This window comes from Haliotis asinina, chromosome 11, assembly GCF_037392515.1.
Source record: "Haliotis asinina isolate JCU_RB_2024 chromosome 11, JCU_Hal_asi_v2, whole genome shotgun sequence".
Taxonomy (NCBI): Eukaryota; Metazoa; Mollusca; class Gastropoda; order Lepetellida; family Haliotidae; genus Haliotis; species Haliotis asinina.
Genome location: NC_090290.1, coordinates 14,776,145 through 14,799,433, shown reverse-complemented (window position 1 = coordinate 14,799,433; position 23,289 = coordinate 14,776,145). Strand labels below are relative to the sequence as shown.

The 23,289-nt window shown below is 41.3% G+C and overlaps 2 protein-coding genes across 2 annotated transcripts; both read left to right on the top strand.

Moving 5' to 3' along the window:
* The first annotated feature begins 1,117 nt into the window (after window positions 1-1,117).
* LOC137255851 (cation-dependent mannose-6-phosphate receptor-like) lies at window positions 1,118-11,307 on the top strand. The gene is made up of 7 exons (XM_067793425.1): window positions 1,118-1,310; window positions 2,727-2,817; window positions 4,773-4,891; window positions 6,362-6,452; window positions 7,991-8,097; window positions 8,824-8,950; window positions 10,744-11,307. The coding sequence occupies exons 1-7, from the start codon at window positions 1,138-1,140 to the stop codon at window positions 10,813-10,815; spliced, it is 780 nt and encodes a 259-aa protein (XP_067649526.1). The 5' UTR covers window positions 1,118-1,137; the 3' UTR covers window positions 10,816-11,307.
* A 1,496-nt stretch (window positions 11,308-12,803) lies between these two features.
* Window positions 12,804-21,917, top strand: LOC137255852 (cation-dependent mannose-6-phosphate receptor-like). Its single transcript, XM_067793426.1, has 7 exons — window positions 12,804-13,010; window positions 14,720-14,810; window positions 17,297-17,415; window positions 18,593-18,677; window positions 19,164-19,267; window positions 20,198-20,324; window positions 21,367-21,917. The coding sequence occupies exons 1-7, from the start codon at window positions 12,838-12,840 to the stop codon at window positions 21,433-21,435; spliced, it is 768 nt and encodes a 255-aa protein (XP_067649527.1). The 5' UTR covers window positions 12,804-12,837; the 3' UTR covers window positions 21,436-21,917.
* The last annotated feature ends 1,372 nt before the right edge of the window (window positions 21,918-23,289 follow it).

The window sequence follows — 23,289 nt, the reverse complement described above, 5'->3', positions numbered from 1 at the left end:
GTTGTGAGAATATGATTCGAGGATGTACATGTGTGTATGTGTTTACATGATCTGTGTTTGAACTTAAACAAAGGTAACATGCCCAGTGGTATTGGAGGCTCTTCAAGACGACTTCATCGTCAAGAGCATTGGTGAAATAAACGTAACAAACCTTGGATTTCGCAGCAACAGGCTTGTACCTTAACTTTAAGCATTGCTACGATGAATGTATGGTTAAGTGTAATTATTACCAGATCAGGTTCCAGCTGAAGTCTGGTTTATTAAAAGCTACCATTTTCATGTCAGATGATTCGCCCCATGTGTCCATTTGAGGATTTGTCCGCCAGAGGACAGCTGGACAGGGGTTTGACAGTTGACCGTGTTATGCAAGACTTTGGTGAAAGACTTTGCTTGATTCTCGGTATTAAGAGGATTAAAGAAGTTAAGGCCTGATCAGCTTGTGTCGGGTATACCTTGTCTGAGCGGGGTATTCATGTGAAACCCTGGCTTGATATCTCAGTGGGAGAGGACTACAGACACAAATCCACACTAGCACAAACAAATACGCGTGTATGCGCGTATAAGTAGTAATATATAATATATTGGCACCACATACGTATAAGTGTATTAATCCTAAACGCGGCATTAAACCTTTCATCACATCACTGCTAGAGGTGAAACAATACTCAGCGGATTTCCACGATGAAGTCCTCAGAATATTTGATAATCTTGGCCGGAGTCTATGGAGCAAGAACATCTGGTTGTTACATGCAAATATCTGCAAGAGAATGCTTCACATCAAAACCAACCAGGAAAGATCGGGATTAATTTGGCCGAAAGCAACCTATGCTTGTCGTAAGAGGCGACTAACGGGATCGGGTGGTCAGGCTCGCCGACTCGGTTGACACATGTCATCGTATCCCAAGTGCTGAAATAGATGGTCGTGATGTTGATTACATGATCGTCTGGTCGAGATTATTTACAGACCGCCACCCTGTAGCTTAAATATTGCTGTGCTTTAAACAACAAATCAACAAACAAATATAGCTGAAGATATTTCACTCCGAAACATGGACTACATTCAGCCTAACCATTGAGATAACACGCAACCAAAATACGTTATCAAGTTATCAGTCATACGATTTACATCACTCCGACATGGCGGCCATGGGTTGTTTCCGGCTTGCCGTGGGAGTAATGCTGGCCCTGGGGGTGCTGCCGGGGTCCCATGGCAAGCAGTGTGTGGGGATTGGGCCCTGTATGTGTGTGTTCGACGACGGCAGTGGCACAGCCGACATGACGACCACGGGAAACAGTGATGGGACAGCAAAGTACGTTTGTTTTGTTTTTGTTGTTGTTGTTTGTTTGTTGTTCTTTTGTATTGATCAAAATAGTAACAACATGTCGTAATGGTATGATAAAATAACCGTTAAATGCTTTAAATGTGAAGTCTTGCGTACGTGAGTGATGCTTACAAACATGGAAACATATTCAAGTGTCGGATTCGAACTCGCTATCATTGGTTTGTTGAACCACAAAGGGATGCAACTCAACCTGATTCAGTTATCTGTTCAAATAAATATTGACAGCGTTGTCGTTTCTTTTATTTAATTAAACGATTTCCAGTGGAGTTGCATGTGATTGTTAATTAATTCAAGTCAATGTATTGGGCACAAACAGGCCTCCTACTGGTCCATGTCGCCCTAAAACTGTACAACCAACCAACCAATGAATCGGTTTAGTTAGAGCTCTTCGTGCAAAGGAAAGAGCACACTTGAACCAAGATGTGACCCAAAATTACAACTGTTAGCACAGCGTTTCTCGGTTCAAATTATTCGCAGAAAACATTGTAAACTTGTCCAAAACACAACTTTAAACACGTACCAAATAGTGAGTGAGTTTAGTTTTACGCCGCTTCTAGAAGACGGGGGACATCAGAAACTGACTTTGTTTCCAAGTGGGTAATCGAACCAGGTTTTCGGCGTGACGGGCGAACGGCATAACCACTAGACTATCCCACCGCCCCTGTGCCAAATACGTAACCACTGTAGTCTACATCACAACTGAAATACAAAAGCAAAGCAAATCAGTTGCACAGGATAATTGTGATGATTTTCGTCGGCCAGTACAATAAACGTTTGCATTGTATTTGTATTACTAAACAGACAATAGTCAGAAAATATGCCGGGACATAGTGATTATATTTTATGTATGTAACAGGTCCATATGACATTTAAAACATTGCCTCACTTAAAGCCGTTATAAATACGCTTTGTTACGTATAAATACAGCAGATGCCCACCGACATGTCTCAGACGTGTTCTACTTGTTTATTCTGTCAATATTTTTCATTCCAATGAGCCTTACAGATTGCACCCACGTGGGGAATGGGCCTCTGGTCTTAGACGTGACGAGCGAACACTTTATCCGCAGGACTACCCCACCGCCCAGAAGGAATCAGAGTGGTTAGCAGTAGCTAGGTTTGATGGTACCGATGTTACTCCTTCAACCGCAGAAGGTGAAATTAAGTTTAGTTAAGAGAACATATATAAAGAAAGCACGCGAAGTGTATCTAGCACTGCCAGATAATGCTGGTTCAAAATACGAGGACGTGTGTGAGAAGCCCCTTTCTGGTGTCTCCTACTGTGATATTGCTGTAAAAAGCGGCATAAAATCATACTTACTAAACACAGAATCTTTGAATCAGAATGTTTGAATCTTCAAAAGTAAATTATCTCCTGTTTCAGGTACGCAGACTACACAGCCCTCCACGACACCTACCTCTACTCCTACAACCCGTGCTTCCCCTTCACACAGAGCACTTGCACCGACGCCGCGGTGAGTCGAGCATGAATAGTAGCTAGGAGGTAAATGAGTTTTACACCGCATTCAGCAGTATTCCAGCTTATAATGGCGGTCTGTAAATACTCGAGTCTGGACCAGACAATCCCGTGATCAACACCATGAGCATCGATCTGCGCAATTGGGAACCGATGACATGTGTCAACCAAGTCAGCAAGCCTGACCACCCGATCCCGTTAGTCGCCTCTTTCGACAAGCATAGTCACCTAGCTTTTATGGCAAACATGGGTTGCTGAAAGATTACTCTACCCCGACTTTCACGGGCCAGAAGGTGAATAAGTTTACATTTACGCATTCTCAATATGTCCAGAGTATATGTTTCGAAAAGTTTCCACCAGACATCTGCGGCTCGGCGCGATAAATTCCTTATCTCCCTTGGCTGGCTTTTTTTCATCCAATCAGGTGTCGACGCCGAGCAGTTGAGCGAACCAGTTACATCTCACTTTCGCTTTTTATATTATATAACCAGGGATACTCTATAACATAACTCTCTATATAGGCTCCCTGATATAACCGATTAAACTTTGCAACACAAATCAGACAGAGGAGTCCCTGCATATATTTTTTGAAGCTTCGGGTCCATCAAGTTATATGTATGACTTCCCCTAAATCTGAGTGGCACTGCGAACAAATCTTGGCAGCTGCGACCGCTACCTTTATTGACATTGGCAAGCTCGGTTTTAACGGCGGCATAGCTGACTGGCTACTGTAAGAATGCTGAGCCAACAAAGGGAGGTAATAAAATTATCTGACCGAGCCGTAGATGCATCCAGAGTATAGTGGAGATTTATCAGAATGTATACCCTGGAGATATCGAGGATGACTGTTAAGCTGCGTTTAACAATATTCCAACAATACCACGGCGGGGAACACCAGAAATAAGCTTCACACTTTGTACTCATTTACGGTATCGAACCCGGGTCTTGGGCGCGACGCACGAACGCGTTAGTCACCAAGCTGCCCCATCACCACTGATTGGTTAGCAGTATGTACCGATTGATAAATGTATGTTTTTCGCTCTGTTATAGCCATGCTGGAATAATAGACCAGCTAAGTCTAGGGGGGTAGACGACGTAGCAATTCTCATTTCTCTACCATTTACTTCATGTTATATTGTTCCTAAAGCTTTATGGCAGTTGTTTCAAAATAATAAGTAGTTATCCTAATGTTTAGCGTGATATGTAAACACCTATCTAAACAACGTGTATGTCTCATCGCAATTTCAGTTATAGGATTTTAGTTTAACTGTAGTGTTTCATGCACACAGGCAAAAAGACATAGCTGTTGTTTCAGATAACAAGTGAACGCTTGTCATACAAGCCAGCAATTTACGCCTGAATGCACACACGATGCACGTGCCTCTCGATTTCAGTGTTGTGTTTGTGCGAACTCTTCCCTTCCCACAAACAAAAACATTTCTAACCTCAATCTAAAACAATACTTTATTGGGCAAAACAGGCTATACGACCACGGTTCATGTTTTCCTCAAACTTGACTTCCGGTGTATCTTTAAAAAGAATAGGTTCAAATATTCCATTGATACTTAAATGTCATTTACGACGTTTCTTTTACCTTTCAGTATAGTTGGATAATCTGAACTCTGTGCAGACATGAATTGCTTGGACAGTGACAGAAAATCCAAGCTCAAGGCGATGTTTCTGAAAGATCAGGCGCAACGTATTTACACCATTATCCACATTATAAACATTGACACAAATTTTCTCTTTTTTTGTCTGAATGGTCAAGTTGTAATATGGATAGAAAATTTAGGGGGATCTGATTTTCAAACCGAACATAAAACGCGTTTGAAATACGGGATATACAAGTGTACGTCACAATAGCGACATGACAACTCAATACAAACGATATTACGTCACGATGGCGTATTGTGACGTTTAGGGATGACATTGATGGTGTTATAATCGTTACAGATGTGTCAGAGTAATGACGGCCAGCAGGCGTGGAAGACTGGCGACCAAAGCTCCGCTACCTGGTCTTACGACGGGTCTAACATCCAAATCTACTATAGTGCCAACACTGACATCATGAGGTAAACTTATAAAATCATCATTATCGAATTCAAATATTTTTCCTCTCGTATTACACCACTAAGATCTGAAGATGTCGCAATGCAGGTTATATTTCAGGCATGAAATAACCAACTGTAAGAGGATGCAATGTACTGGCCAATCAGAGGGCTGCTTTCTCAAGCTTAATACACACACACACACACACACACACACACACACACACACACACACAGAGAGAGAGAGAGAGAGAGAGAGAGTTTAGCAACAATGGACAGGCAAAGATGCAACAATGGACAGATAGAGAAACAATAGTACTTCCTTATACAGCTGATGTGATGACAAAACACAGTCAAGGGGGATGACCAATAAAGGCCATGAATGTCAAATACGGTAGTGAGTGACAAAGAGGAACAGGGTAGCTGACCAAACAAAGTACTCTGCGGTAGTGATAAAGATTAAGAATGCAGACCGAATAATAATAACTACATCTGGCTACATAGTTTTGGGTCTTAAGAAATATTTGGAAGTGGCAGTCCTGAAATAGACACTATAACACTTTCAAACAAATGTTTTCAACGTTGACTTTCATTCCAATGCTTCGAGATTTTTCTTTTTCAGGAAGTGCTCTATTTTAGAATCGTAACAAACGATTATTCTGGAGGATATAATAAATGACAGAAATAGACCCAATAAATGACGGAAACTTGTATGGCAACTTACATGTCTTGACCTCTTGGGAAAGTCCAACGGCAGTAATTTAATAATCATTTTCCAATGGAAATCTGTGGGAATGGTTTGAAAATTCGCCGTCCGGGACCGGAAGCGCGGGATCCGGTTAAGCGAGTACAATTAATGAACGTAAGATTCGTTTCATATAAAAATCGTCCGGAAGGCGGGGTTTCCGGATATGTGGGGTCCGAGTAAACGGGGTTCGACTGTAAAGGATTGATTAAACATTTGTGTTATGGCTTCTTTGGTCAAAGGATTGTGGCAGTGCATAGTTTTAAATTTTGTCAAAAAAATAATTTGTATTTTTAACTCCCAATTTTGAATTCCAGTGAAAACGATTCTTCAACTTGAAACCTGTTTTTTTTTTGTTTTTTTTTTTTTTGTGTGTGTGTGTGTGTGTGTGTGTGTGTGTGTGTGTGTGTGTGTGTGTGTGTGTGTGTGTGTGTGTGTCCCAAATACTGATCTTATCATGGGTTGTTCTCAAAGTTGTTGAACACTTTCTATTGATGTAAAATTTCCTCTAAACCCAATATGTTGTTTTTCCTCAGTTTTGCAATGTTTCGGTTACTGTTTTAAGATTTAAGACGATTGTGGTCAACTTCTTTTGTCACGTATATAATTTCTATTGCCTCCTTCTTTACTTTTAACTGTAAGACGTCGCAAATCGCTTTTCAAAATTGGTACTGATACTTCCAGGTATTTCCTGTCACTCAAAGCGACATTACTTTATTAAGCATTGAAACTTACTATATCTTACCCAGGGAATCCTTCATCACTGCGATCTGCGACCCGACATTTGAGGAACCGTATGTCGAAATATTGGGAGAAGAAACGTATGGAACAGCTCAATATGTGAGTTCTTGGAGTAGAATGTTTATAATTTTGTTTATTTTTTTTTCACAATCAGTAATGTATATTTTTTTTGCATATGACCTTTAATTTGTGTTACTGAACGATGGCAGGACCACATATTTACATTTTCCATGTGAACATCTGACTTGCCTCTGCATGTGTTTATGACGAGTACTAACTGTGGTGCAGGATACGCCCACCTCTGCACCATCACCTGGTTCACCACTATTTGATAGTTTACAAACTTCATTTTCACCATTCACTTTCAATGGTCATGTAACAAAGTTTGACATATGTTGCTGTTTTAAGGTACTTTTTAAAAATAAGTAGATCAGAATCTATGCATGAAAATCACGCACGCAAAATATTGTTTGCGTGGGGTATTTTTTACGTGAAACACGCAGGTTTCTGCGTTAACGCTGTGACAAGGTCACACGAAGGAAAATTTTGTCTGCAAAGATTAATAAGTATCTGTAGCAGGGCGTGGAGAAGTAACAGGGAAATCTCGGTGTACTTCGTTGAATGAATCAGCGACAGAAGACTCTTAGTGGAAAGTGCTGTTTAACTTCACCTAACTTGTGACCCGTACGCTGTGCACGGGGCCACGTACCACAATTAGCAACACCCTATTTGATGCAGGGTATGGGTATTTCCTACCCTGTTAACACCCACAGGCACGGATGTGCTACTGTGTACCAAGGGGGTACCATGTGTTTCTCACATGTTTGGTTTGAATCCTGTTAGCTCAGATCCCGTTGCTTTGAATTCTGTTAGCCCAGATCCTGTTGCTGTGAATCCTGTTGGTCCCAATCTCATTGGATTGAATCCTGATACCTCTAGCACATTGGTTTGAATTCTGATAGCTTGGATCCCGTTGGTTTGGATCATCTTAGCTCAGATCCTTTGAATCCTGTTATCACGGATCCGGGTGGGTTGAATTCTGTTTGCTCGGATACTGTGGATTAAAATCATGATAGCCCGGATCCAATACTGTTAACCCAGGTTCCGTTGGGTTTAATCCTGTCAGTTTGGATCTAATGTGTTAGTACTTAATCTGGAAATTACGGAGTGTGCATGTTCACAAAATAACGTGTGATGCTCGTGGTTATCTTTTGCAGAGCGACAGAAAGAACCGCTGAAATTATTTTACCAGTTTCAATACCACTTTGTCATTGTTTACTGTTGGCCCCAATCCCATTGGATTGAATCCTGATACCTCTAGCACGCTGGTTTGAATCCTGATATCTTGGATCCCGTTGGCTTGAATCCGGATGGGTCGAATCCTGTTTGCTGGGATACTGTGGATTTAAATAATGTTAGTCCGGATCCAGTCGCTTTGAATCCTGTTAACTCAAGTTCCGCTGGGTTTAATCCTGTCAGCTCGGACCCAGTTTCTTCGTACTGGAAATCTGGAAAATTACGGAGTGTGCATGTTCACCAAATAACGTGTTAAGGTCGTGGTTATCTTTACAGAGGGACAGAAGGAACCGCTGAAATTATGTTAACACTATCAATAACACTTTGTCATTTCTTCGCAGTATGGCCAGATAACCTCTAAGTGCGCATGTCCAGACGGATGCCATACGTCGACGCATAAAATGGATATTGAGGTTAGCTTGAGCGGAGGGTCGATACTCCTTATCATGTGAGTATTAGTATCATGGATTGTGGTTGACACTGTAAAATGAATTAGTTGTCGGTCGAAGGTTTTAGGGAGTGTCGTCCATCGTCGTCGATGTCGCCATGAATTTTATAACTCCTCAGATGATTTCCAACATGGACGCCAAGTAGCCATCTTTTTCTAATTTTACACTGCGAAAACTGAACACGTAGTTCAGAACAGTTGTGTAGGATGTTTTGGTACCGGAAATGTCTTGAAATCAAAACGACTGTCTCTTCACGGAAGTGCTGACTTACGATGCGTTTTCGTATTTTAAAATATGGTTTTGAGGAGTAAACTGCGAGATGACATCCCGGATACATGATACCCTTAGTTTGATATGAACAGAGGCACTGTTCTTTCAGTCACATTACATGGTATAATCGTATTTGTCAAGAGTTACGTCCCTTGCGTACCCAAGGAATCTACTATGTAGGGTTCCAATTCCGGGACCCAACGCGTCAAATGTTTCGAGATTTGGGAGCTCATCTTGGTTGGTTGGTCAAACTGGTAATATTCCAAGCCATACGTTATGTGGTGGCTTTTGAGGTATCCTGGCAAATGAGTCACTCAAGTATCAACGTGAGTAGTGATGTTTTGTCGTGTTACTTAGATATGAAGCGAATGACAGAATTTACAAGTCAGTATAATTGGAATTACAATTGTTGTTGTGCGAACTGTTGTTACTAAAATGCCTCCTTTCGTTTACAGATTCATTGTTGTGATTTTCGTATATCTGGTGGGTGGTGTGACTTACAACAGATACGTGCGTCATAACACGGGGAGGGAATTACTGCCTAACACATCGTTCTGGGGAGCTCTTCCTGGACTCGTTAAGGTGAGACAATGACTCTACCTGGAGCGTGATTGTAATTTTACGACTGTTCGTGGAGTTTGGACAGGTATATGGGTCACTTTCAGGTCTGGTTAAGGACCAACAAAGAATCCCCTTGCAAGCGTTATCGCAAATCTACGACCGTTGTACGTGTTGTTTGTACAGTTATATAGCTCACTTCCGGGTCTGATTAGGGGCCCACAACGAATCACCTTGCAGCGTGATCCACGACCCCTGTAAGTCTGTTTTGATGAGAGAGAAAGCGAACAGTTATAAGATTCATTTCCGGGTCACGATTAGGTGTCACAGTGACTCTATCGTGAAAGTGATCGTAATTGTACTACTGCTGTGCGTTTGAGTTGATTTGAAGTTTTGAGAGTTATAAGCATCGATTACGAGTCTCGCTAAAAAGCAACAACGAATCAACCTCGGTAGGGTGTCACAAAGACGCACACCGGGGCGTAATGGTACTAATAAGACTGATAGAAGTCTGTGCTGATGTGAGAGAAAACGGTCAGTTATAAGGTTCACTTCCAGGTCTCGATATGGTGTCATAAAGACGCACCCAGGTGTGTAATTGTAATTGTGAGACTGTTGTAAACCGTGTCGATGTCAGAGAGACAGTTGTCAAAACATAACATTCTGGAGTAATGTTGGTAATAGCTATGACAACATACATAAACTTACACCTTTAGACTCACTTGGAACAATCGGTATGTTTTTTTTGTTTGTTATTATTATTCTTATTATTATGTGTGTGTGTGTGTGTGTGTGTGTGTGTGCACATCGAGACTAATTTCTCCTCTAACTTTGGGGACCAAGTGCATATGAATTTGCAGATGGATTGCAAGAGGATTATGTATCAGTTTGCTGTATGGAATGCACAAATATCCTGCACGGGAAGAGTTGTGGTTTTGGTGTAAAGCTTTGTTAAGAATTCACCATTTTCACTGATTTTTATCATCTATTAAACTTATTACAACAGTCTTTTGAACGTTACGAATTTGTTTACCAATCCATCATATACACTACTGATAGGAAGTGTACATGTTAGGGCTGGGTCGGGTCCACATTTTCTACCCAGGTACCCCACTCCCTATGACACTACCCTACCCTATACGGATACATGTTATGTGAGTGAATGAGGTTAGCTTTACGCCGCACTCAGCAATAGTCCAGCTATATGGCGGCGGTATGTTAATAATCGGGTCTGGACCAGACAGTCCAGTGATCAACAACATGAGCATCGATCTACGCAAGTGGGATACAATGACATATTCAGAAACAGTACAATCTTTTAATTGTGAAAGAAGAACATATTATGTTGTTTGATCATGACAGCTCCGGGCAGTGAGACAAATACCCGCGTCCAACTCATTGCCTACTCGTTCTACGTATCCAGGTTACTGGTTCCAGCCCTAATATGTGTACGTTGTTGCTGGCGTATTACAGACAATTGTGGTTATCGGTGCAGACGTTGTTGATGTAATACGTATATATTACATTAACTCGTTAAAATAGTGTCAGCGTTCTTTTTGACGTAATCCGGATTTCATTGTTGATGTAACACATAATGGTGAAACGATATGGATCTTTGTCTGGTTCGACAACAGCAATGTGTATTATTTCAAGGTCTCCAAGTTGTGTGAGGTGTCACTCACTCACTCAGTCACCCTCCACTCACTCACTCACTGCGGGATAGTTTCACTTTTTCGTCTAAAACGGTGGTATATATTTTCAGGGTCACTACGACCTAACCCACTTACCCACTCATCACTGCTTCTTATTTCTTTCAGGATGGTTTTTCTTTTACCGTCCAGCGTGTTCGAGGTGGCGGTGGTCAGAAATCAAGCTACCAACATATATGACGCACCGGAATCAAGGGTGGTGGTAGGGGTAGCCAAGTGGTTAAGGCGTTCGCTCGTCACGCCGAACACCCGGATTCGACTCCACACATGGATACAACGTATCGAGCTCATTTCTAGTGTCTCCAGCCGTGATATTGCTGGAATATTTCAAAAAGCGGCGTAATTCACTCACTCACTCAGAGTCACGTCATATACTCAACTGCAAAGGAAACGCAACAATTCATTAAGCATGAGTGCCTTGTTGCTTGTGTTCCTGACCATTAACGAATCATTCAAAACAAAAGTCAGATTTACAGAGACAACGCAGTGATCGTCACATATTTTAAAAGAGTGGAAAATGAAGGGAGCAGAAAATATTTAAACTGTAAAAATAATGTGAGTGTCACTGTCCATGAAGAGACTGATTTATTCATCGGCTGCCATTTTTGCCAAAACTTTGTTCATCATGATACTAGATCATGAAGCTGACATTAAATTGTTTATTGTACCGTCTCTTTGGATCTTCTTTGAATCGTGTGAATAGCATTGAGCAGTTTCAAATTGCTTGAACATGCTTGCGTGAAAATGACTATTATTGGTAGACAACTCCACCACGGATATTGATCTATCATGTCTATCACGCTAAGAAACCTTCACCATGGCAGGTGGGTAGTCAAGTGGTACAGCGTTGGCTTGTCACGTGGGTACAATGTGTGAATCCCAATTCCGGTGTCCCCCGAAGTGATATTGCTGGAATATTGCTCAAAAAGCAGTAAAACATACTCACTCACTCGCTCACTCACTCACTCACTCACTCAATAGCAAGGGGTAGGTAGGAGTAGTTGTGTCCCTCGTCTCTTATCTCTCACCTGGTCTAGGTGTGCATATATTGTGACAGAATATATGCAGCGTCATATGACGATAGATGTTATTGCCCTGCCTCGTGCTGGACACTAAAAGTATGGAACAATGACGGGAGTCTGTGAGTTAGCCATATTAAACTGAAACATGGCATCTCCGTGGACTTTCATGTGGTTTGTTTTTTGTTAAACGCCGCACTCAGCAATATTCCAGTTATATGGCGGCGGTCTGTTAATCAAAGGGTCTGGACCAGACAATCCAGTGATCAAAAGCATCAGCATCGTTCTTCTGGGATACGATGACGTGTCAAGTAAATCAACGAGTCTGACCACCCCTGACACCCTCTAGTCACCTCTTACCTTTGATTTAGACCAATACTAAACCATATCTTCACTGGTCCAGGAGGGTGCTTTGACTAAAATTCAGTCGCTACTAACAGAAAGAGCGATAAACACTGACTTGTTTGACCTCAACTTTACACCCGAAAAGACCTTTACGGGAACATGTCCCGTAACTTACAGCGCACCATCTCTTCACACCCACGCACACACATACGCACACACGCAATTACGCACGCACGCACGGACGTACGCACACGTGATTCTCAATAGATGTGGCTATCGAGTACCTTTGTTTATCACAATTTCCTTAACTGGTTAACCCAGTGGAACTTGACAATTTTGCTGAAACGTATCTGGAATATTACGCCATAAAATAGCATATACTCACTTACTCATAATTAGACCAACACACAGCAAAGCATTATACCTGTATCATTTTAGCGCAAGTGAGTAATTTTTCGCTTTGAACATATTTACGTTAATAGACAGAAATAAACATAAATCATAACTACGTATGACGGACGTGTATTGTCACCAGTTGATCCTGTGTTGAAACTACAGGTGTGCCTACAAAGATAGTTCAATATGCAGTAATTGGGGGAACCACGTGATACAAAAATGTATCCGACAAAACTGGTTTAGCTCTAGTTGTAGGTAACAGTGTCACCTCTACTAACCGGTATGATGTCTTAACCGGATTATTTCTTCAGTCCCGGAGAGTGCCGGTTTAGACAGTTTCTACTGTACACCATAACGTAGATAACAACATTACGCTTAGCTGTTATCGAGTTATCAACTGGCAAATGTCACATGTTTACTGTCAGATGTGGGTCACCTGGACATGGCTGTTATTTCATATGTCTGGCTAGGTTTGGGAGTGGCCCTGACCCTGGGGGTGGTGCCGGGGTCCCATGGCAAGCAATGTGTGGGTCAGGGGCCCTGTATGTGTGTTTTCGACGATGGTACTGGCACAGCTGATATGACGACCACGGGAAACACGGATGGAACGCCAAAGTAAGTCATCAACTTTGTAGTCATGGCTCCTGCCAGTCAAAAGTAAGAAATATGAGTCTGCACCATAGGCTCAGACGTTCGACGTTCTGCAAGTATCAATTGCCAATCCAAATAGGAGTTTGTTTGATTGTGACTCGTCTCACGTTGAAATTATCCCCAACGTTCCAGCTTTGTGGCGATGGTTTCTGCTCGTCAAAATGTAAGACAATTTGGTGTGAACCCCGTGTTTTAAGACGTTACATAGTGTTCCGCGTTCGACAGAAGAATCCATCACCAGTCCGAATGAGATTTGGATGAGCGTGACTGAGGAGTACGATAAGTCTATCTGTCATTGTACCACGTCGACTGATCCCAAATATCGGACATTCCATCTCTGAGTTTATCACAGACTGAACTGATTGTGCAGACCCAATGGTTTGATCACCAGACTGACTGTGCAGACCCAATGGTTTGATCACCAGACTGATTGTGCAGACCCAATGGTTTGATCACCAAACGGATTGTGCAGACCCAATGGTTTGATCACCAGACTGATTGTGCAGACCAAATGGTTTGATCACCAAACGGATTGTGCAGACCCAATGGTTTAATCACCAGACTGATTGTGCAGACCCAATGGTTTGATCACCAGACTGATTGTGCAGACCCAAAGGTTTAATCACCAGACTGATTGTGCAGACCCAATGGTTTAATCACCGGACTGATTGTGCAGACCCAATGGTTTGATCACCAAACGGATTGTGCAGACCCAATGGTTTAATCACCAAACTGATTGTGCAGACCCAATGGTTTAATCACCAGCTAGCGATGCATCTTTGACATTTCTTCTCCAACTATGGGGCGAATATGGTTTTGTCTATTCCATACGTTAAGAATATAGATGTATATAACCGTATGAAGTATGAACAATATATATTCGGGGTTTTTTTTCAGTCATTTATAGGCCGAAATATTCCAGTTCTATGACTGTGAATGATTAAGTATGTACCAGACAATCCTCTGGTCAACAGCATGAACACCGATTAAGGAATTATTAGTGAGTGAGTGAGATTAGTTTTATGCCGCACTCAGCAATCTTTTGAACATTACTAATTTGTTTACCAATCCATCAGCAGCTATAGTTACACTACTGATAGGAAGTGTACATGTTAGGGCTGGGTCGGGTCCATATTTTCTACCCGGGTACCCCACTCCCTATTACCCCACCCTACCCTATACGGATGTACGTTATGTGAGTGAATGAGTTTAGTTTTACACCACACTCAGCAATATTCCAGCTTTATGGCGGCGACATGTTAATAATCGGGTCTGAACCAGACAATCCAGTGATCAACGTCATGAGCATCAATCTTCGCAGTTGACAGATACCATGAAAGGGGCGGATACAGCATTTTGAGAAACGGGATGGGGGCAGCGACTGCACACTCCATTTTCACCCACGTTTCCCCCCTCCCCTTCCTCCCCATCCACACATCCCAACACACACACACCTCTGTATCCGCCTATGCATGGCATTTGTCAACCAAATCAGTGAGTCTGACCACCCGGTCCCGTTTGTCGCCTGTTACGACAAGCATGGGTTACTGAGGTCTAAGTATATACCGGGTCTTCTTAATGACGCAATGTATTTCAGCAAAATGAGATAATGTGTTGGTGTTGGTTAGTTCTCAGCATTAAACATTCAGTCAATATTGAATCACTTGTTTCAGGTACAGTGACTACACGGCCCTATACGACTCCTACCTCTACTCATACAACCCCTGCTACCCTTTCAGTCAATACTCGTGCTCAGACGCTGCGGTGAGTTTTGTGTATGGTTTATAGATGTATGGCATGTGCATATGTCGTAGCGAGTTTCAAGATGATGCAATGTGTTGTCATTCCATGTGGAAGTGAGTGAGCAAAGGTTGTTTTCAGCTATCATCCTGCAACTAGTCGCGGCGTTCTGTGGAAATCACGGTCTAAATTACACTGCAATGACATGTTATGTTCTTATGTGATATCACGTCATGTCATTTCGTATCACAGGAGCTTGTATTGCTGAAAACAATACGTCCTGGGTTCAACAAGCGTACACTGATATCCACATACGTATTCTTTATAATAATACGTCCTGGGTTCAACAAGCGTACACTGATATCCACATACGTATTCTTTATAATAATACGCCCTGGGTTCAACAAGCGTACACAGATATCCACATACGTATTCTTTATAATAATACGCCCTGTGCATACGTATTCTTTATAATAATACGCCCTGGGTTCAACAAGCGTACACAGATATCCACATACGTATTCTTTATAATAATACGCCCTGGGTCCTGGGGCGTACACAGATATCCATAGACGTATTCTTTATAATAATACGCCCTGGATCCAACAAGCGTACACTGACACCCATATACGCATTCTTTATGATAATACGTCGTGGGTCCAACAAGCGTACACAGATATCCATATACGTATTCTTTGTAATAATGCGCCCTGGAACCAACAAGCGTACACAAATTTCCATAGACGTATTCTTTATAATAATAATACGCCCTGGGTTCAACAAGCGTACACAGATATCCATATACGTATTCTTTATAATAATACGTCGTGGGTTCAACAAGCGTACACAGATATCCATAGACGTATTCTTTATAATAATACGTCCTGGGTCCAACACGCGTACACAGATATCCATAGACGTATTCTATATAATAATACGTCCTGGGTCCAACACGCTTACAACGATATCCTTAGACGTATTCTTTATAATAATACGTCCTGGGTCCAACACGCGTACACAGATATCCATATACGTATTCTTTATAATAATGCGCCCCGGAACCAACAAGCGTACACAGATATCCATATACGTATTCTTTGTAATAATACGTCCTGGGTTCAACAAGCGTACATAGATATCCATAGACGTATTCTTTATAATAATAATACGTCCTGGGTCCAACACGCGTACACAGATATCCATATACGTATTCTTTATAATAATGCGCCCCGGAACCAACAAGCGTACACAGATATCCATATACGTATTCTTTGTAGTAATACGTCCTGGGTTCAACAAGCGTACATAGATATCCATAGACGTATTCTTTATAATAATAATACGCCCTGGGTTCAACAAGCGTACACAGATATCCATATACGTATTCTTTATAATAATGCGCCCCGGAACCAACAAGCGTACACTGATATCCATAGACGTATTCTTTATAATGATAATACGCCCTGGGTTCAACAAGCGTACACAGATATCCATAGACGTATTCTTTATAATAATACGCCCTGGGTTCAACAAGCGTACACAGATATCCATAGACGTGTTCTTTATAATAATGCGCCCCGGAACCAACAAGCGTACACAGATATCCATATACGTATTCTTTGTAATAATACGTCCTGGGTTCAACAAGCGTACATAGATATCCATAGACGTATTCTTTATAATAATAATACGTCCTGGGTCCAACACGCGTACACAGATATCCATATACGTATTCTTTATAATAATGCGCCCCGGAACCAACAAGCGTACACAGATATCCATATACGTATTCTTTATAAGTATATGGACAACAGTGTACGCTTGTTGGACCCAGGACGTATTATTCTCAGCAATACAAGATCCTGTGATTTCGTATCATACTGCATTCGTGTCATGTTTAAATACGTCATGATGTTACAAGTATGTCATGGCACTTTGCAGAGTCATGTTGCGTTGTAATGCCGCGGCATGTTATATTGTCGCGAAATGATGTCATGCAATGTAATGTTGTTAAGATGTGTTGGACTGTCGGGAAATGATGTCATGCCATGTCATGTTGTAAGGATGTGTTGGACTGTCGGGAAATGTTATCATGCCATGCCATGTCATATTGTAAGGATGTGTTGGACTGTCGGGAAATGATGTCAAGCCATGCCATGTCATGTTGTAAGGATGTGTTGGACTGTCGGGAAATGATGTCATGCCATGCCATGTCATGTTGTAAGGATGTGTTGGACTGTCGGGAAATGTTATCATGCCATGCCATGTCATATTGTAAGGATGTGTTGGACTGTCGGGAAATGATGTCATGCCATGCCATGTCATGTTGTAAGGATGTGTTGGACTGTCGGGAAATGATGTCATGCCATGCCATGTCATGTTGTAAAGATGTGTTGGACTGTCGGGAAATGTTGTCATGCCATGCCATGTCATGTGTAATGATGTGTTACTCTGTCGTGCAATGTTGTAATGGCACGATAACATGACTTCCCTGCACGTTGTTTTTACAGATGTGTCAGAGTGACTATGGAGGAAGTTCATGGCAGACCGGTGATGCGAACTCGGCCGTGTGGTCATTTGACGGCACCAACATCCAGATATACTACAGCGCTAACACGGACACGTTGAGGTATAATGATTCCTTTCAGATATTGTACCCAAGTTTTCACATTTAGTGATGACAAGTTTAAGTTGGTGTAACTTGTTCTTTGTGGGGACTGCGTGATAGAAACGGGGTAAAAGTTGCCTCTTCAAATCTTTACACAGACACACTAATGACGGGAGGAGTTCATCTTGTATAATATTCATGTCACACTTAGAACAGTTACATTGATTACATTCAGTGTTATTATCAAAAGTCAGTTTACCCACTTTTGACTTTTGTTAGACTGGAAACGTAATTGACACTACATACGGAGTAAATCTTTGTGGCTTAACAATTCTATTAAACATTGTAACGGTTAAAAAATTATTAATAATTTGCCGTGACAAAAGGTATAAGAAATCCCCTGAGAACCAGCAAAATATAACCCAGACAAGTCTAAAACATTCAGTATTGAGCAGACAAATAGCAAGATACAACGATTCACAATAGAGGCTTCTAGTGAAATGCAACCGAGTCAAATTTAAAGTAATGGATCACAAATATACTATCAACTCGCCAAAGTCTTGATTTTCTGTGGGAAATAGTTCTACTAAATCTAGCGCAGCAAGCGGTCCTGAATGTACTTATTGTGTACGCTGCCGAAAAGGCAGACAGATGTAGGAACGATGACACAACTTCTGTATTACTCTGAGTGTAGACGTAAGTCAACACCTACCTGAACGTTGGTACACCTTTGAACTCGACGATGTTGTTGTCGAAGCACAGGGTCAAAATGAGGCACGTAAACTAGTCTCTCTCAACCTGTACGGTCTGTGCAGAAAGCCTCCTCAATCCGGGTATTTGTTGAGCGGTACTGCCCTACTGGTCCCCGTAGCTGTTCGATGACGCAGGTAATGTACCCGGATGTATCAATCCTGCGCCGCAGTGGTCCCTCGAGGTCGTTATCGAATTCTGCCGGTGATATCTCTCCCAGAGTCGTGAAATGATGCATTTGTGAACATTCATGCGTTGGGCAACCGCAAGTTGAGACTGGCCGGATCCAAGGAGACAAATGGCGATTTGACGGTTGGCTTCACTTAGACGTGGCAATTAGCGTTCGTCAACAATATTCCAAATACAGTGAATAATCATAGATCATTCTTGTAAGCCCAATATTCTCTACTTTTTAATGGTACATGAATGACCAGTTCTTATGTTGTAGGGAGTCCTTTATCACCGTCATCTGTGATCCGTCCTACGACGAACCGTTTGTTGAGATTCAGGGTTCCCAGGGAGAACCCCAATATGTAAGTAATTCCTTGCTAGGATAACCCGGAGTTCATGTGTGAGTTTAGTTTTAAGCCATCTTTAGCAACATTCCAGTAATGTTCATAACAGCGACTGCAGAAACGAGCTTCACACAGTGGCCCAAGTGGGGGAGTCGAACACGGGTCTTCAGATTGACGAGAGAGCACTTTCACCACTTGGCTAGACCACCGCCTAGCTGCCTCCTGTTTATTATATCGTGTCGAGTCGTGTGCTGGTTGTGAGTCTTCCATCAACACTGTGCGATCATCAGCAGAGTGAGTGAGTTTGTTTACATTCTGGTTATAGCAGTATTAAAGCCATATCACAGCTGGGAGCAACAGTAATGGGCTTCAGATATTACATCCAAATGGGAATGGAACCGACCACATGACCACCCTACCGCCACATTCCTGTTTTGAACAAGCCGAAAAAACAATTTAAATCATTTTAAAGTCTTCAATAACACTTCCACGTTTTCTTCTCAGTACGGCCGTATAACCTCAAAGTGCGCATGTCCAGATGGTTGTCACAAGACAATTTACCATACGCCTAGCGAGGGCTTGAGCGGAGGGAGCATACTGCTTATAGTGTATGTATGACTATTAACACTGGACAGTCTGTCAGATTTATAGAGGATGTTATATGAGTGACCATTTCATACTATGTTAACGACAGGAGTGCCTAAATGTTGGTATTTCACAAGCGAGGGCTATAGCGATATTTAGGCACGAGTGTCGTAAACTTAGTATGCTAAGGGCACGAATAGATATTCTGTTTATTACCGAACCCGTTAAATTGAGGACTACAAACCCAAATCTACTTTCAAACATGGGATGACTACCCGCTGTGGCCGCATGTAGAACGCAGCGTCAGAGAAGAACCGTGACGTCATGGCATTGTTCATGACGCCACGTCACCATGACAAACTGATATTTTGCCCGAGGGCATCGTAGGAAAATATATGAACTCCGACATGAAATTGGATCTAAGACACTGTCAAAGAGTTCTTCGCAGCTATCACACAAATTAAAAATATTTAATGGTCAGTGATCAAATATTATGTCACTAACTGCGTATGAGGTTATAGCAATGAAATAAAATGCGGGGTTAAATATTTTATCAAGAGACTCATGCTGTTGATCAATGGATTGTCTGGTCCAGACTCGATTATTTACAGACCGCTGCCACATAGCTGGAATAATGCTGAATATGGATTTAAACAAACAAACAAACAAACAAACAAACAACAAACAAACAAATCATGTACATGAGGTCGATGACAGTATATGTCATTTTGTTAGTTTCTGGATATGCTTGCAAGCAACCAGCACTAAACATGACAACTTACCTTTCGGTCTTTTGCGACAAGCCATAAAATGCTGGTGCCTTAGCAAACCCGAGACTGCTGTCATATAGGTGGAATATTGCTGAATGTAACGTGTAGCAAACAAATGCAATCCACATGCAATAATGGACACGATTCCCTCATGCTGTTACTAAACTCGCCTTCCTTTCACAGAGTCATTGTTGTGCTGGTCGTATATCTGGTGGGTGGGGTGACTTACAACAGGTACGTGCGCCATAACACGGGGAGGGAATTATTTCCCAACACATCGTTCTGGGGAGCTCTTCCTGGACTCGTTAAGGTGAGACAATGACTCTACCTGAAGCGTGATCGTAATTCTACGACTGCTATACTCCCTTCCGGGTCTCGTTTGGGACCGACAACAAATCACCTTGCGGCGTGATCGTAGTTCTACGACCGTTGTACGTGAAGTTTGGACAGTTATAGGGTTCACTTCTGCTTAAGGTCAGGTCTGCTTAAAGGCCGACAACGACTCACCCTGCAGGGTGAACGTAAATCTACGAATGTCGTAAGCCTGTTTTGAGGGGAGAGCGATCGAACAATTACAGGGTTCACCCCCGTGTCTTATAAATTGTTACAATAACTCACCCTTGAGAGTGATCGTAATTATAAGACTGTAGTGTGTTTCTGTTCATGTATGGGAGGTCAGTTACTTGTCTTTTATGGATCCTTATTCGTATCACATGCAAAACCTGTAATGTTTCATTTGAAAATTACTTTGATAAACAGGACTAAAATCTAAAATGCCTCTCAAACTTAAACGCGAATCATTGGTATCTAATTTAACCCTTCGTTTCCCTTGGTAGGGTTGAATGAGTGTGTGATGTTAGATTCAGTGAGACAAGTATAGTCTGTTTGCAGTGAAAACTGATGCATATCACTCTAAACAAATAAATTATATCGAATAAAGTGAAAATTAAATTGCGAATCCTCATAATTGTTCCTTGCCAATAAACATATAAATATACTATTTGTATTCAACTTAGCATAAATGTTGTTTAACAATCGATCATAGTTTGCATCACATGTACATTAAATGAAACACTGAGAAAAGTGGGGTTGGTCGAACGGTTAACGCTCATCACGTACCGCACGTGCATTCGTTTCAATGTTACCACTACTGTGCTTAAAAAACTAACAATAGCGATATGAATCCACGGTTGTTAAACAACTTTTATCCTAGGTTTCTCATTATTTGATTTAAATATTAGTTTAACGTTATATTCATCAATACGTTTTCGATGCAAACAAACTATAAAAACTCCACAGTAAATACATGTCTTGACCACACAAATCACTGGATGTTTCTGCCTTGATTTCAGGAAGGTTTTTGCTTCGTCATCGGCTGTTTCCGAGGTGGAAGTGGGAAAAAGGGATACGATAACATATGATCAAGCTCGCAAACGTCATAAAGCATCACTTACGGACTTAAAACAACTTGAACAGAGAAGAAAACAGAGCTCGTTATATCATATTCATTTCTCGTTATTTAAACGTAACGAAAATAATATAACATTTGTCACTAGCAAGAAAGTGAGCACGGACAATAGGAATGAATCTGAGGACATTTTATTACTTTATAACTAGGGGTTACAGATCGATATATGGATCAGAGATCGATAACTGTAAATATCGATTGATTATCGGAGACGTAACGTAGAGCAAAGGTGACAAAACTGTCTGCAAGAAATGAATATATTTTACGTCGCTGGTGACTGGTGATATTTTTGCATGGATTAACAAAACAACATCTTGTATATAACTTTGAATCAGACCATGAATAAAGTTCTACACTTGTATATTGTGTGAAGGAAATAAACCCTTTTTATAACACAACTGTATGACTTTACCGATAACACAATTTTCATATCGATAATCATTGATAACGTTTTCTATATACGATAGTTCCAATTCTCGATCATTTAGCCAGCCCTATTAAAAACTGCATAAATCTTAATGTATGTGATAATGTGAGATGTGACACACGACTGCTCAGGTTTAAACAGTTTCACCTTACATCTGAAACAAATGAACATGAGCGAGATCTGGATCTGAACCCAGAAGCTGTCGGCCCATTACATAGCTACCACTCTGCCTACAGAGCTATAACAGGACACAGGAAATTGGATTGATTACTACTGCATTTCCTGTGGAAAATACGCGCGATTTTCAGGAGTTTACACAGGAACGATTTTAATTTTTTTCATCTTGTGGAATGTGTCTAAAGCGTGACAGACGGATATCTACATAGAAATTATACTCCAGGGACGGAGCTTCAAGTAATTCAAGATGGTCTTCACATGAATATAAATACGTAAAGTCTCAAGGCTCTCGTGACGAATGTCAAATAACTTATCAACCTCAAACAAACCAAATAACATGCATAGTTCTCAAATCTTTTCTTGCGTTTCCTCAATCATGTCCATTTTCCAAAGGTCACAGATCCTGCTTCCTGAATTGAAATGTCTGGCAGAATAATTCTTTCAAGTACCTCCCACGTTTTAGTTGATATTACTCCATGTTTGTAGAACTGATGCCAAAGCACTCTGCAATATTCCACCAATTTGGCGCTGGTCTGTAAATAAATGGGTCTGGATCAGACAATCCAGTGATCAACACAAGCATCAATCTATGTAGTTGGGATATGATATGTGCCAACCAAGTCAGCAAGTCTATCAGTCGCCATTAAGGATAAGCATGGGTTACATCATGGATCTTACCCAGATCTTTAGGAGTATATAACTCATGACATCATGATAAGTCCACTACAAACCTGGCAAATGTTTCATTGCTACTTATCAATCAACCATGGTATATTCCTTGCACTGCTTTGTCATGGCATCACACTTTTGTTCTATTAACCTGTGAAGATCAGGGTAAGAATTGAACTTCAGTAACCCATGCTTGTTGTATGAGGGTACTGGCAGGATCGATGTTCCTGCTGTTGATCACTGGATTGTCTGGTTCAGACTTGTTTATTTACAGAACACTACCACATACCTGAAATATTGCTGAGTGTGGCATAAGACTAAACTGACCTTTGTTACATGTGTTGTCTATTTATGTATGATGTGCTTGTTTTGTTGTTACTCTCTGCAATATTCCAACAACCTGCACATAATCAATTCTCTTAGTACCAATTCACAGACTTAGTTTAATAACCTGAAATCTATCAACAACCCTGAATATTCAATCCTGCAAGCCGCCAATGATCAAAACCGTTGAGTAGTGACTTGTAATCTCTA